The sequence below is a fragment of the Rhinolophus sinicus genome, linkage group LG15, assembly GCF_036562045.2.
Source record: "Rhinolophus sinicus isolate RSC01 linkage group LG15, ASM3656204v1, whole genome shotgun sequence".
NCBI lineage: Eukaryota > Metazoa > Chordata > Mammalia > Chiroptera > Rhinolophidae > Rhinolophus > Rhinolophus sinicus.
In genome coordinates, this window is record NC_133764.1 from 14,983,270 (window position 1) to 14,995,427 (window position 12,158).

Genomic DNA, 12,158 nt, shown 5'->3' on the forward strand with positions numbered 1-12,158 from the left:
CACTCTCCCCGCGACCCTGTCCCCACTTCCTCCTCTTCCCCGTGGGCCCGAACCTGACTCTTAGACCAGAGCTCCCCTATCTGCCGACTCCCTATCCGACATCTGTGGGCCGAGTCTTGGGGACACCATCAGGTCTTCCTTCTGCTTCCCTCCCTGTTTCCCCGGGTAAGCAGTGGGTGCGTGTGGGTGGGGCCACATTCTTGACCTCGGAGGACCCCACTGCCCCTACAGGACAGAACTCCGCTCCCACCCGACCTCCGAATTGAGTCTTGGTGCCCATTTCCGGAGCGCCAGGGTGCCCTTATCACCTTTAGAACCGACTATATGGAAGGTTCACCTGTGAAAAACTGCTAACAGGGGAAAGTCCTACACCCGAGGGTGCTTTTCTGTGTGGGTGGGGCAGTCTAAGGACTCAGAGTACCTAAACCTTCTGGATTCTGGCCAAGTTTTCCCTGCCAGGCTGCCCCTCAGGCCTAGGATAGCCTTTCTCCTGATCAGTGGCCTGAGCTCCTGGGATCCCAAAGGGAAGGCAGAGCAGCCAGTGAAACAACCTTGACCTTTGGAAGAGCAAAGTACCTGCAGGACTGGCCTTCAGCAAGGTCTGCCCCCAAAGAGCAATGGTCCCCAGGGCCGTTTGCCCACCCATCCCTCTGGCACCATCTTCCTCTCCTTGAGGTGGTGCTGTGAGCACAGCTGGCCCTTTAAGGCATCTCTGTGGCCTCAGGCTCCCCTGGAGGCCCTCCCAGCTTGGAAACTTCTAATTAAGGTGCAGAGAGAAATGAAAAACAAGCAGCCAGGGACTGGTCCTGCCTGGGAGGCTGCCCAGAGCGGAGGGATGGCTAGGCAGGCTGAGAGTGAGCAGCCAAGGGCAGGACCAGAAGGAGTCAGGGCTCTATCCCTCAGGCCACTGACCCATGCTCTTAGGACAGTCACAACTTTGGACAGGAGTGTGGCCAGCATGGGTCCCAGGAACACCCCTTTCTCCTTGATGAGAGTCCAGCCTGGACTTTCCCGTTTTCTCCATGTTCTCTGGACCCCAGGGTACAGGATATCAATTCTAGGGATCCACTGAGTCCAGCCCCTGCCCCTTCACAACACTAAGGCCCAGCCTGTGGGCAGCTTTAGCTCCAGCTGCAGCTGTAAGTTCCAAGGGGGAAAGATTGGCTCCAGCAGTGGCTTCTCCCTACCAGCCACTCTGCCCCTTAGGGCCTTTCCCTAGGCAGAGGTGGGGCCCATTGATGATGGAAGGCCCCCATTCTCTTTTAACATTGCCTCACAGCCTCTGTGCTGAATGAGCTGCCCTGGCCCCCTTTAGGAAACCAGGTGATGTCCAGGAGAACTAGATATCAAGGACAGATTTGAGCATGTTCCCCAAAATCATGCAGTGTAAAACTTTGGGGGTTGCCACACAACTTGGTTCAAGAACACCTCCACTTGTCTGTGGGGGTCTCCCTGCCTGAGTTACTCAGCAATCTGAGTAATAACTGCCTGACAAGAAGGTGCGCACAGTGTACCCCCACATTATACTACAAAATCTGCCTACACTCACCCCCACCCCTGGCTGGACTTCAAAGTAGCACCCAGCCCTCCTGACGCCTGAAATAACTCTGCTTTTCACACTCACGCCCAGCTCCAGCCAACTCTGCTTAAAATGCTGGAGTTGGTGGGGCAGGGGATCATGGGGAGGCAGTTTGGGGAGGTGGCAGAAGGAGTAACACCCTGATTCAGGCCCACAGTTTGGCACTGATCTGCTGTATGATATTGAGCAAGTTGTTCAACCTCCCTGGGACTCGATTTACTTGTGGATGGGCCTCTGCAAGCTCTGTGTCATCAAGTTCAACTTTAGTGTCAGCCTGGCAGAGCTCAGGCAGGGTGTGGGGTCAGGAGCCAGCCCAGGCCTGCAGCTGATCAAGGCTAAGAGAAAGAATGTATTACCTTCTGTTTCCACGCCAAAATGGACCAATCTTCTTAAATCTTCAGAACAAACTTACTTTCTCACTTCCAAGCATTTGCACATTCTCTCCTGCCTGGAATGACCTTTCCCCTTCTCAGCCTGTTGAACTCAGTCAGCCCTCAAGACCTAACCCAAATGGTGTCTCTTCTGGGAAGACTTCCTTGATGGTCTTTCATCCCCTACAGAACTAGCAGAGACCCTTCCCACACTTTGTATCGCCTCCTGTCACATTCTAAGATGGATTGTGGGTCTTTCTTCTTCATGGATGCCATAAGCTTTTGGAAATCTAAGCCTATATTGTTAGCTCTCAGCCGAACCTCAGTGTACTGAATATATTGAATGATACTGGTCTTCTTTTTGACCTTCCTACCATGCCAAGTTTTTCTGCAAGGAATCACACAACTCGTTCTCTGAACTTCAGCTAGATCTCTGCTTAGATGTCACCTGCTCAGAGCAGCTTCCTGGACCCCCTCATGTCAGCTCCAGAACAAATACCCTGTGTGCTTTTCTTCCAAAAACCATCTTTTCTAGATTATCCACATTGTGTCTCTATCAGACTGTGAATTCCACAAAGGCAGGGACCTTGTCTTTTTCATTGGATGAATCCCCAGGAATAGTAGTGTCCCACACATGACAGGCCCTCAGTAAATGCATGTTGAATGAGTGACTTAGCACACTCTTTTTTCCTCTCCCAGGACCCCTCTAATCCCAGGCCAGTAGGGGGTGCCGGTCTCCACCCAGGATCTGGGCTAGCCTGAACCTTCTCTACCCTCAGCCCAACTTGCCCTCTACGGGACCAGCTTTCTAGGCGGTGCCTCCTCCATTTTCTACAAAGCCCAGGGCGGGACCTGTGTAGACCGAGGGAAATCAGAGCCCCCCCCCAGGTGAAGATAGCCCACCTGAGCCCCCACATTGGTTCTTCCCTCTCTCTAGAATTTGCAACTGGGCCTCCGCAATGCTTGCTGCAAAGGTTTAGACCTGCCTGGGGGCACGCTACACCTCCTCCCCCCAAAAATAATATCCTGGGACGCGGGATGCGAGGCAGCTGGTCCGCGGGAGCTATCCTGGGCAGGCAGGAGCCGTCGAGCCTCCAAGGAGGAAGCGGAACAGGCCAAAGAAGAGATGGACAGGGGTGCGGACTTGTGATGGGGCGAGGGGGCGGGGGGCGCTCTGGGTGGCAGTCGTCTCGTCTCAGTCGGTTGGCAGAGCGCACGTTTCCAGCCGCCTGGCTGGGTGACCTCCATCCGCGAAGGGCGAGCGGGCGGGGGTTGGGCTGCGGGTGCGAGCTCCGGGAAGCCCAGGGGGCCCGGGAGGGGCTTTCAAGTGGTCCGACGACCCGCCCGGGAGCTAGGGCAGGTACTTGGACGGACGCGGGTCGAGGATCGTCCCCGGGAGCGGGCGCAGCGAAAACACCTTGGGAGGCGGCGCCGCGCGGCTGAGCGCTGCTGCCCTGGGAATAGGACGGCGCTCCGCACCGCGAGCTGAGAGCACTTTCATAAATTTTGTATGGGAGGCGCTCCATGAGCGGGGGCGGGGAGCGGAGCGAGGGGGAGGGAGCTCGCGAGCGAAGGAGGGAGGGAGGAGGAGGAGAGGTGGGGGAAGCCGGGGGGAGGAAGGGAGGCGCCCCGCTCCGCCGATCTCTCGGTCCTGCAAACGCGCGCCGGGCGCTTTCCCCGGAGCTCCGCGGTGCGTGCGAGCGCCCTTTTGCAGCAGCCGCGGCGGCAGCGGTCGGAGGGGGCGGAAAGGAGGGGGTAGCGGCCGGGGGGCGGCGTCCCCCCTCAAAACCGCCTGCAAAGTGCTCTGGGCTGCAGAAGCAGGCCGCCGGCTTCGCGGAGCAATCCGCTCGCCCCGGGGCTGAGCGAGCGCGCGGGGCTGCCCGGCAGCGCCGCGGTTGCTGGTGGGCGCCGGTGCCCTCCGCGCGGGGCTCGGGCTCACCATGCCCGTGCGGGGCCGGGCCGCCGGGCACAAGCGGATTCCCGGCTTGCCCCCACCTCGATGCGCTCGGATTAGCTGCAGCCGGCTCCCAAGAATTTGAATCCAGACCCCGGGAGGGATCGCGCCTAGGCCGACCTCGGAGTGGCGGCCCAGCGGCCAACATGCTTCGCAAAGGTGAGTTGGAGCCGCAGGGGCAAGTTGGAGTTGGATGCGCACGGGGCAGAGCCGCGAGCCCTAGAGCCGCTAGAGATCTGCCCGGCGCCGGACTCCGGCTCGGGAAGCAGCCCCTGGCGAGCTGGCGGGCTTTGCTGGGACGCACCCGCAGAGGGCTTGCTGCTGGAGCTCAGCCCCCGTTGGTGGCCGGTTGCGAGACACGGGATTAGCTCCGTGGATCTAGCAGCCTGGCCTAGGGATATGGCACAGCGAGGCCATTTCGAGACCACATTGAGCTGCCGGTGATGGCAGGGGAACTGGCCTCCTGGGACCTATGCTTTGCCACTATAAAGTTTTGCACTTGCAGGCTCCATCCCCTGCGTGGTCACACGCCGCCAGCTTCTGCCGCTTTGGCGGGGCAGGGTCCAATTTGCGCTCCAGTGCAGCCAGCGGTCAGTCACCGCGCGGCCCGGGCGTTCACTGCGCGCCTTAGCTTCCCAGGTGGGTTCGGGAGGCGGGCACCTTCTCTGCAGCTCTGCTTTGGTCTCGAGGGACGGGCTCTGGGCACCCAGCAGCCGAAGGGGATGGCTAGTGCCTGATGTCCAGTTTCCCAAACTTTCCCTATGCCTGGCGCCAAGGGATGCGAAGGCTGAGGCTGTGCCGGCAGCATGTGCTGCCGATGCCAGGCTCAACTTGAGAGAATCTGGCCCTGCGACCACCTCACCACGACCCTCCGGCAGCCCGGCTCATTGCGGAGCGCTGCAAAGTTGGCGCCGGCGCTTGGGAAGTCCCGCCGCGCCCCCACGTGGCTGCCGCGCGGGGAGCGGTCCCCCGGGCCCAGGGAGGGCAAGTGACCATGCCGATAGCTCGCGGGCCCCATCACCCACTGTCCCGGCCTCTGCGTCGTCCTCTACCCCCTCCCAGGTCCAGGAGGGCTGCGGCGAGCTGCCGGGACCTCCTCATCCCTAGCCCCGGCCCCGCGGCCGGCGAGCCGCGGCGCCTGCGGCGGGCAGCCAAAGCCCTGCGGGAGCAGGTTGAGGCGGGAGCTCAGGTAGCTGAGGGGCCTGATCCCAGCGCTCCGCGCTCCAGCCTTAATCCGCCCCTGTTTCCATGGCAACAGACCGAGGTGTCGTAAGCACAGGATTCTGACCTCACAGTAGCATGGGGAAGGAGAAAACGGGCAGGGGGAGGTGGCAGAGGAGAAGGAAGTGAAGCCCCAAGATGTGTGGAGAGGAGCAGATGTGGGGTGATGGAAGAGACCCCATAGCAGGTCGGACAGGTGGGAGAAGAAACCACGCCTTCGCTGGGAACAGTAAGGGCCCTGGGGTGGACCCCACTGTCTCGGGCTGACCCAGGAGCCTGGGTTGCCCCATCCTCGTGTCAATAGTCACAAACTTGTGTGTGACTTGTGCCCTCCACGTGGGTCGGTGCGTTCCAGGAAAACGCTGACTGCTTTTCACCATGGTGTGGGAAAAGTCTCTCCCGCTGATCCACCCCAGTTCCTTGTCCCTGCAGAAAGGGACTAAAAGTCCTTTCAGCAACCAGGGGTGCTGGCCATAGTGTTTCTGCACAGAAAGGGTACTTCTTACAGAGCTGAGTACATGCTCAGGTCTGAGAAGCTTGGGCCTGGAGCATGCAGACTTGCTCCAGTGGGGAAGTCTTCTCTGGCAGTTTTAAAAGGCCGCCATGTCTGGCTGCAGGTCTGTGATGGAGATAGTAGAAAGGAACTGACATCTCATTTCCCTTTTGGTCTTTTGTCTTTTGGCAGTTTGCAGTTAAAAATGAGCCATAAGGCAGCCCACGCACTTTGTTTATATGGTTTAGGTGCGCAGAGAGGCTTGAGCAGCCTCCAGGAGTCTTTCTCTCCCATCCTTGCTAGCCAGAGGCCCAGCTCAGGATGAGCCCAGTGCATTCTGGGGGCCGTTCCCCCAGGGGGAGGCTCCCTTACCCTGCTCAAGAGTTGGCCACTGGAGGCTTGGCAGTCACGTGTGTTTGCCACTTGGGTTATTTTTCCCTTCCTGCACTGCTTGGTTGGTGGGAGAGGTTCTACCAACAAAGAGTTTTCCACCTGGATTGGCCTGAGGGAAACGAGCAGAGAAGCCTTTTGCTGGGCTGGGCTCGGTGGCCTGGAGCCTGCTGCTGGGACATTGTGTGAGCAAAGGACTTTTATTTTGGTTCTTTCCTGGGCAATTTTCTCTCAGCCCCAGATCTGATCCCTAGGACTTGTCTGTTTTACACACACGCAGGACACTCAGATTCTTTGTGTAGATTCTAGATGTGTGTCCAAAGCCAAAGGTGTGCCTGCGGCTAATGTCAAGGGAGGTGGCCATTGAAGTTTCTGCTTTTGGAATTGTTCCCAAAGGTTCCAAGCAAAAATATTATAGGATGGGTTCAGATAGTTGTTGCAGTTTCCCTGCCTATCAGATGCAGAGCCTTGAGTGGGGTCCTCGCCCTGAAGGAGTTTAGTATTTTAATTATGATATGAAAAAGTGTTTGAAGGAAAAAAAGAGTAACCCTCCCTAGATCCTGGGGAGAGGGGAGAGGAAAAAAACCCTTACCTTTCTGCAAAGGGTAGGGCTCATGGTCTTGACAATGGAGTGCTTTGTGGAGTTAGGAGGCTCAGGGGTTTGAAGCCCCAGAAGAGGAAGAAGGCGAGAGTAGGCATTGGACCATGAGGGTCGTCTCTCTGATTTCTGGTTGACCTTTTATAGCAAGCGGGTGCTGTCCCCTGGCAGGATATTTTAGGAACTGGGGGTGCTGCCTTGTATCTCTTAATGAACGGACTCTGCTGGCCGCAGCCGCACCTCGGTGAACCAGAACAACACCGAGTCCTCGGTGATCTTGCTGCTGATGGTGCTGGTAGCTGAAGGCTTTGGCAGCTGCCCTGCAGGCTTTGCCATCTCCTGGCCTATCCTGACAAAACCAGGAATATAAAAAGCAAACCTCTGGTCAGAGATGAGAGACAAGCAGGGCAAACAAGGCCTGAGCCACCCAGTACCATCCAGGAAGGAAGGGTGGCCCGCTGGGGATTTTGCTTTGGCCAGAAGTGGTCTGCTTAAGGTCAGAATCTATTGTTTTGATTTTTAGAGCTACAAAAACAGAATGCAAATCAACAGCTTCTGGGTTAATACAGAACCTTAAAGTTTTTGTCTTGTTAAGCAAGGAAATAGAGTGCCAAATAGGCTTTGTTAAGTGGCAGTCTTTATTAATAATTTAAAATCTTGTAGCTGTCTTTCATTAGAATTTATCTGTACATCAACCACAAAATCAGTCAAACACACTCATTTACAAGTTAATGCTGTCCCTGAATAATTCAGCAAGAGCTAGGTTAAGGCCTGTAACCCAGTGAGATGCATTGTGTCCTTTTGGTTTCCATAACCAGATGGGCTGGCCTGGTGGTTGGATTGGGTCTCCTTTGTGGGAAAAAGGGAAGGCAGAGGCAGGAAGGGACCAGGCTTGTTGGATGCTTGGTTGATTTGAATCCAGAGGTTCCTTAGGTGATCAGAGAGCTTTCGTGTGACCAGGTGTGAGCTATTGGTGACATGGCCCACTTTAACCCCAGTGGAGAGGGGAAGAGAGGAGTGTTCTTGGACCACCAAGAGACTCTTCTTTCTGCTGCAGAGGAAGTGTAGAGGGGAAATAAAAGAGCCCTGCTTGAGAGAGTAGTTATATGCAGCTTCTTAGCCCAACTCCAGGTGCAGAAGTGGAATTTCAGTCTTCCCAGACCAATTCTGTTCCCCTCAAGGAATGCAGCCTAGTAGAACCAATGTCACCAAAACAGCTTCTTTAATTGGGAGCTTCTGGATTGCTGCTTTCCTCAAAGTGCCTCGTCCTTATGCCAGAAAAGAGAAGCTAAGAGGAGGAACTTTAGGGGAACACCAGGACACCCAAAGAGGAAGGAGAGGCAGAGTGAGTTGCTCACTAAAGCCCATGCATGCATTTTTATCACCAGTAATCAGAGTAAAGGCAAGGAAAGCAGTGCAGTGTTCCCCTTGTGAGCTCAGACAACACAGAATATGTGTTTTGGTTCAGTTCCTGTCATGCCAACACCTGACTGCAGTTCGCAGGTCCATTTTCTACAGAGAAACTGTTCAGGACCCAAACTCCTAGCCTGGGCGCTCTGGTCCCTCCACTGCAGGCACGAACAAATCCCAGAGTTTCTGGTCTCTGTCTCAGACTACCTACCCTGAGCCCTCTGGAGGGTTAAACGGCTCAGTTTATGGAGACCATGTATATAACCAGGAGCAGACAGTGGACTTGATGCCATGAGAGGTTCTTGGCCAAGTTTGAAAAGAGGAAGGCTTGTTAGGAAAAGGCAAAGGCAAGGGAAAAGAGGGTAGGTGTTTGCCCCGCGACTTGGAGCAGAATTGACAGCAGATGGGACCGAGGAAGGAGGCTTGTGGGGTGAAACCAACTCCAAGCTTCAGAGTCAAGACCTGAAAAAGGACAGAGCAGAAGTTCACTTGCAGGAGATGAGGAAGGAGGGGGCAGGCGTCATGAAGGATGTCAAGAACGGATCTGTTTGGTACCATCTGCAGTGAAGTAGTGGTTAAGGTTAAAGCAGAGAGGAGATGACAGGGAGGGAACAGATGGCCGAGGAAGCAAAATAGCTGGCGAAACAGGAACAGAGCCTCCAGGGACAGCAGAAGGCAGGACCTCTGAGCAGAGTGCCGGAAACAGCCCTTTCTTCAGGGTGCACTAGCTAGACCACCCTGGGGAGAAGGAGGTAGAGGAGTGGGATGGGGTCCCTAGGGTGAAGGCTTCTCAGAGCTGGCTAGGGGGCCCAGGAGCAGGGACCTTCTGAGAGGTCGTTGACTTGGGAGAGAAAGCATCGCTGACTCAGTGGCCGTCACTAGAGTGAGGCAAAGCCACCTCAGGACGCACAGCATGCCTGGCAAGCCTGCTGGGAGGAGGCATGGATGCTAACAGGCAACGGGCAACCGGGCAACCTGGACTGGACTCTTCCCAACCTGCCTGGGACCCGCTGATGCTAACCCCTGCCCATGTGCTGACAGTAGCTGCTTGTAATTCCCGATGGGCCAAGCTAAGTGTCCTCTGTGCTCTATCTCATGTCAGCTCCACAAGCACCCTTCACAATCAATCTGTGCTTGTCCCTGCTATACAGATAAGGAAACTGAGGCACAGGCAAATGAAGTCTCTCGCCAGGCTCCCCAGTTAGCACGTTGTTGAGTCAGAATGCAATCCCAGGTCTGTCGGCCACCACACTACCTCCTTCGCTCTCTTCACCTCTAAGCTCCACTGTCTCACGTGCCCATCTGCCTTGATTTATGTGACATTTGTTTCTGCAGGGTGTTGGGCAGTGCTGAATCATTTGTATCTTCTCACAGAGTGTCCTGGTAGTTCCCTTGCACTCCCCTCCTGGTGTTCTTCCAGGAGTGTGTCTGGCTGGGCCCTGGGGCTTCTGGGACCCTGAGCCACTGTCTCCCATGTCCTCTTCTCTGCCCCCCTTTATATCTGGGCAGATACATCCCTCATTTGTTGCCTCCTGCTCTGGTTTCTTCATTGCAGACAGAGATGGGACAGTGGGCCAGCACAAGCCTGCCTGCTTTCATGTCCTTGAAAAAGACCAGGCCGTGGTTTATTTGGGGGCTGGGCCCGTTGCAAAGGTTGCTCTCTCTGGTTTCCCCTTTCAGGCTTACCTGGTGGACTTGCTAACACAGCCATACCTGGCGGGTGGTTGTCTGGGGAGCAACAGCCCCAGAACACACTGGCCCAGGTAAGTGGCAGTTGGCAGGCTGGATGAGGTAGGGCCCCCACACGTACCTGCCCCTCCTCCTTCAGAGTGCTCCCGCACTCTGGGGAGGAGGGTGTCCCCACAGCCCAACCATAGCTGGTAGCCAGATGGTAACTGCAGAACTCAGAGCTGTCCTCCAGAAGGGACTGCTCCTTACCCCCTTCCCACCATGGTTGAGCTCCAGAGACACCAATGGCTTCCTGCAATTTGGAAAAGGAAGATGAAGTAAGGAGGAGCGTCAAGCTGATCTCAGCGTGTGGAAGAGCAGACCCTCCCCCCCAACGAGTGAGGAGCCCCCGCCACGTGGTGAGGTGGGGTGTCTGCTCTAACAGATTCTGCTGCTGCTTCTGAGCCTGGCGACTGTCTAATCAGCCCGTGAAGTTGGGATCCGAAACTTCCCATAGTCCCTGCTCTCTGATTCGGTGCTGGCACAGCAAGAAAGTTGGCACAGCGTTGTGTGTTGTGTGTGTGTGTGTGTGTATGTGTGTGGTGTGTGAGTGTGTGCGTACGCGCGCGCGCAAACACACCTGGTGCGCTCACAGCAGGCTCTGTGAGTGTGTGTGCCAGCTGTCTGCTATTGCAGCGCGGAGCACCCAGAGTGCAGGTGCCTGGCCTGCTGGCTCTGGAGCCCACATGAGCATTCACACCCTGGGTCCGGCGTGGTGTGGTGCCAAGCTGGTGAGCCACTCGGTGGGGGGCCCCCAAGAGTGGGCAGGCCAGTGCTGTGTGCGCCACATGTCGTGAACAAAGTTTGGTGAGCGGGTGTGTGGCTTGCCCGTGCAGGGGTGGGTGAACATGACTCATTACAGATCTTCCAGGAGACAGACCACTGCTGCCCCTGGAGATGGGGCCTCTTGCCAGCTTCTTGGGCTGATTCCAGAGGGCAATGGCACCATGGTTGGCGTGGGTCTACAGGAAACTGAGCAAAAGTCTTCCCCAGGTCAGGAGACAAGCTGGGCTCTCAACTCTCAGCCCACGAAGGTGGCATGAAAGTTTGCTTCTGACTCTAAAACTGTCTCAGCAGAGTTTGCTATCTCTTTCTCTCTGGGCGTCTGAGCCAACACGTAGTGAAAGGGCCTTTACAATATGCTCCTCTATAAGAGATTCACGAGGCCTTAGGGGGGAAATTGGCATTCTTCTTACGATGATTTATTTATAGGGCCATTGGATGATGGGGATATGGAGGCTAAGGTGCCTCCATTAGTAAGACGCACGCAAGGCAGGAAGTCTTGCTCTGTGTTTGACATTTAGTGGGGTGACTCCTACCAGGGAGCTGCCTTTTCTTTTAGAAGGTTTTGCCTTTAATGTTCTATTCATGGGCTTATCTGAGCAGACTGGGAGAAGGAAGGAGCCTGTGGTGTAGTGGGCTTCGGGGCTTCGGCCAGCCAGCCTTGGGGGAGGTCGGGCCTGGTGGGTCACTTGGGGGCCAGTGTGGGGCAGCCTGGGCAAGGTGGACCTCGGGGGAACGCAACTCTGTTCCTGCGCCTCCGGTAGCCAGTCACCCTCTGGCTGCCTCTCTCCTGGGCATGTGCTGCCAGCATCACACACGTGCTGTTTACTCTCCTGTCTGTGTCTGTCTTCACTGGCTGTCAGGCTGTGCCTCTAATAGCCACCCCAGACGACCCTGGCCTTGGCCTGGCCACAGCCTTTTTCTTCCTGGGGACTCGGCAACGAGCAAGTTACCGCTGTGGGCAACCAGAGCTTCATCCCACTGGGGAACTTTGGGACACAGTTCCACACTTTGTGGAAAGAACATCCAACGTGGAGTCCTGGGGCTGTGTTTGGTTCCATCTCTGTGGCTGACTCACTTATACCCTGGACACATTTTCTCCTCTCTGGGCCTCAGTTTCCCCATGTGTAATATGACAAGATGGATGGTTTTCCAAATGTTTTTCAGCAGTAAAAGAGTTCCTTAAAATGATATCCAGTGTCAGAGCCCAGAATATAAAATAGATAAGCACAGGTGGCCCTGGTCAGAGCTGGGGCAAGCGGCCTCCTCCTCTGACCTCACTGCCACCCCGCAGCCTCCCCTCTGAGCCCTCCTAGCAAGACAGTGCACCCAGGAAGGCCACTAGGTGTGATGTGTGTTGTGTGCTGACAAGAGGACACCACACTGTCCCCAGGACCTAGATTTGAACTCTGTCCAGAGCCTCCATCCCGGCTTACCCCTGATGCTCCCCGAGCTAGCAGCGAACCTGCTCCTTCCCTATTTCCCCTCCATCTCCGCATCTGGGACCATCATCTTCCCAGGTACCCTCAGCCCAAGAACTGGACCCATGGATGAGCCCCTCACCCCACCCATCCCCATTAGTCCATGTTCTCGCTCTGTGTCCTTCATACCTCCTCCCCTCCCTCCCGCCC

General features: G+C 56.2%; 1 protein-coding gene across 2 annotated transcripts in view; it reads left to right on the plus strand.

The window, feature by feature from the left end:
- Positions 1-2,869: 2,869 nt before the first annotated feature.
- Positions 2,870-12,158, plus strand: part of RTN4RL1 (reticulon 4 receptor like 1) — a 67,754-nt gene continuing 58,465 nt past the window's right edge. The window contains exon 1 of one of the 2 annotated variants that reach the window (XM_074319690.1): positions 2,870-3,086. In XM_074319690.1, the coding sequence (XP_074175791.1) occupies positions 3,077-3,086 (10 nt within the window). In that variant the 5' untranslated portion in view covers positions 2,870-3,076. Of the gene's footprint in view, positions 3,087-3,163; positions 4,064-12,158 lie in introns of those variants that run through there. The other variant, XM_019755525.2, reaches the window with a different exon arrangement.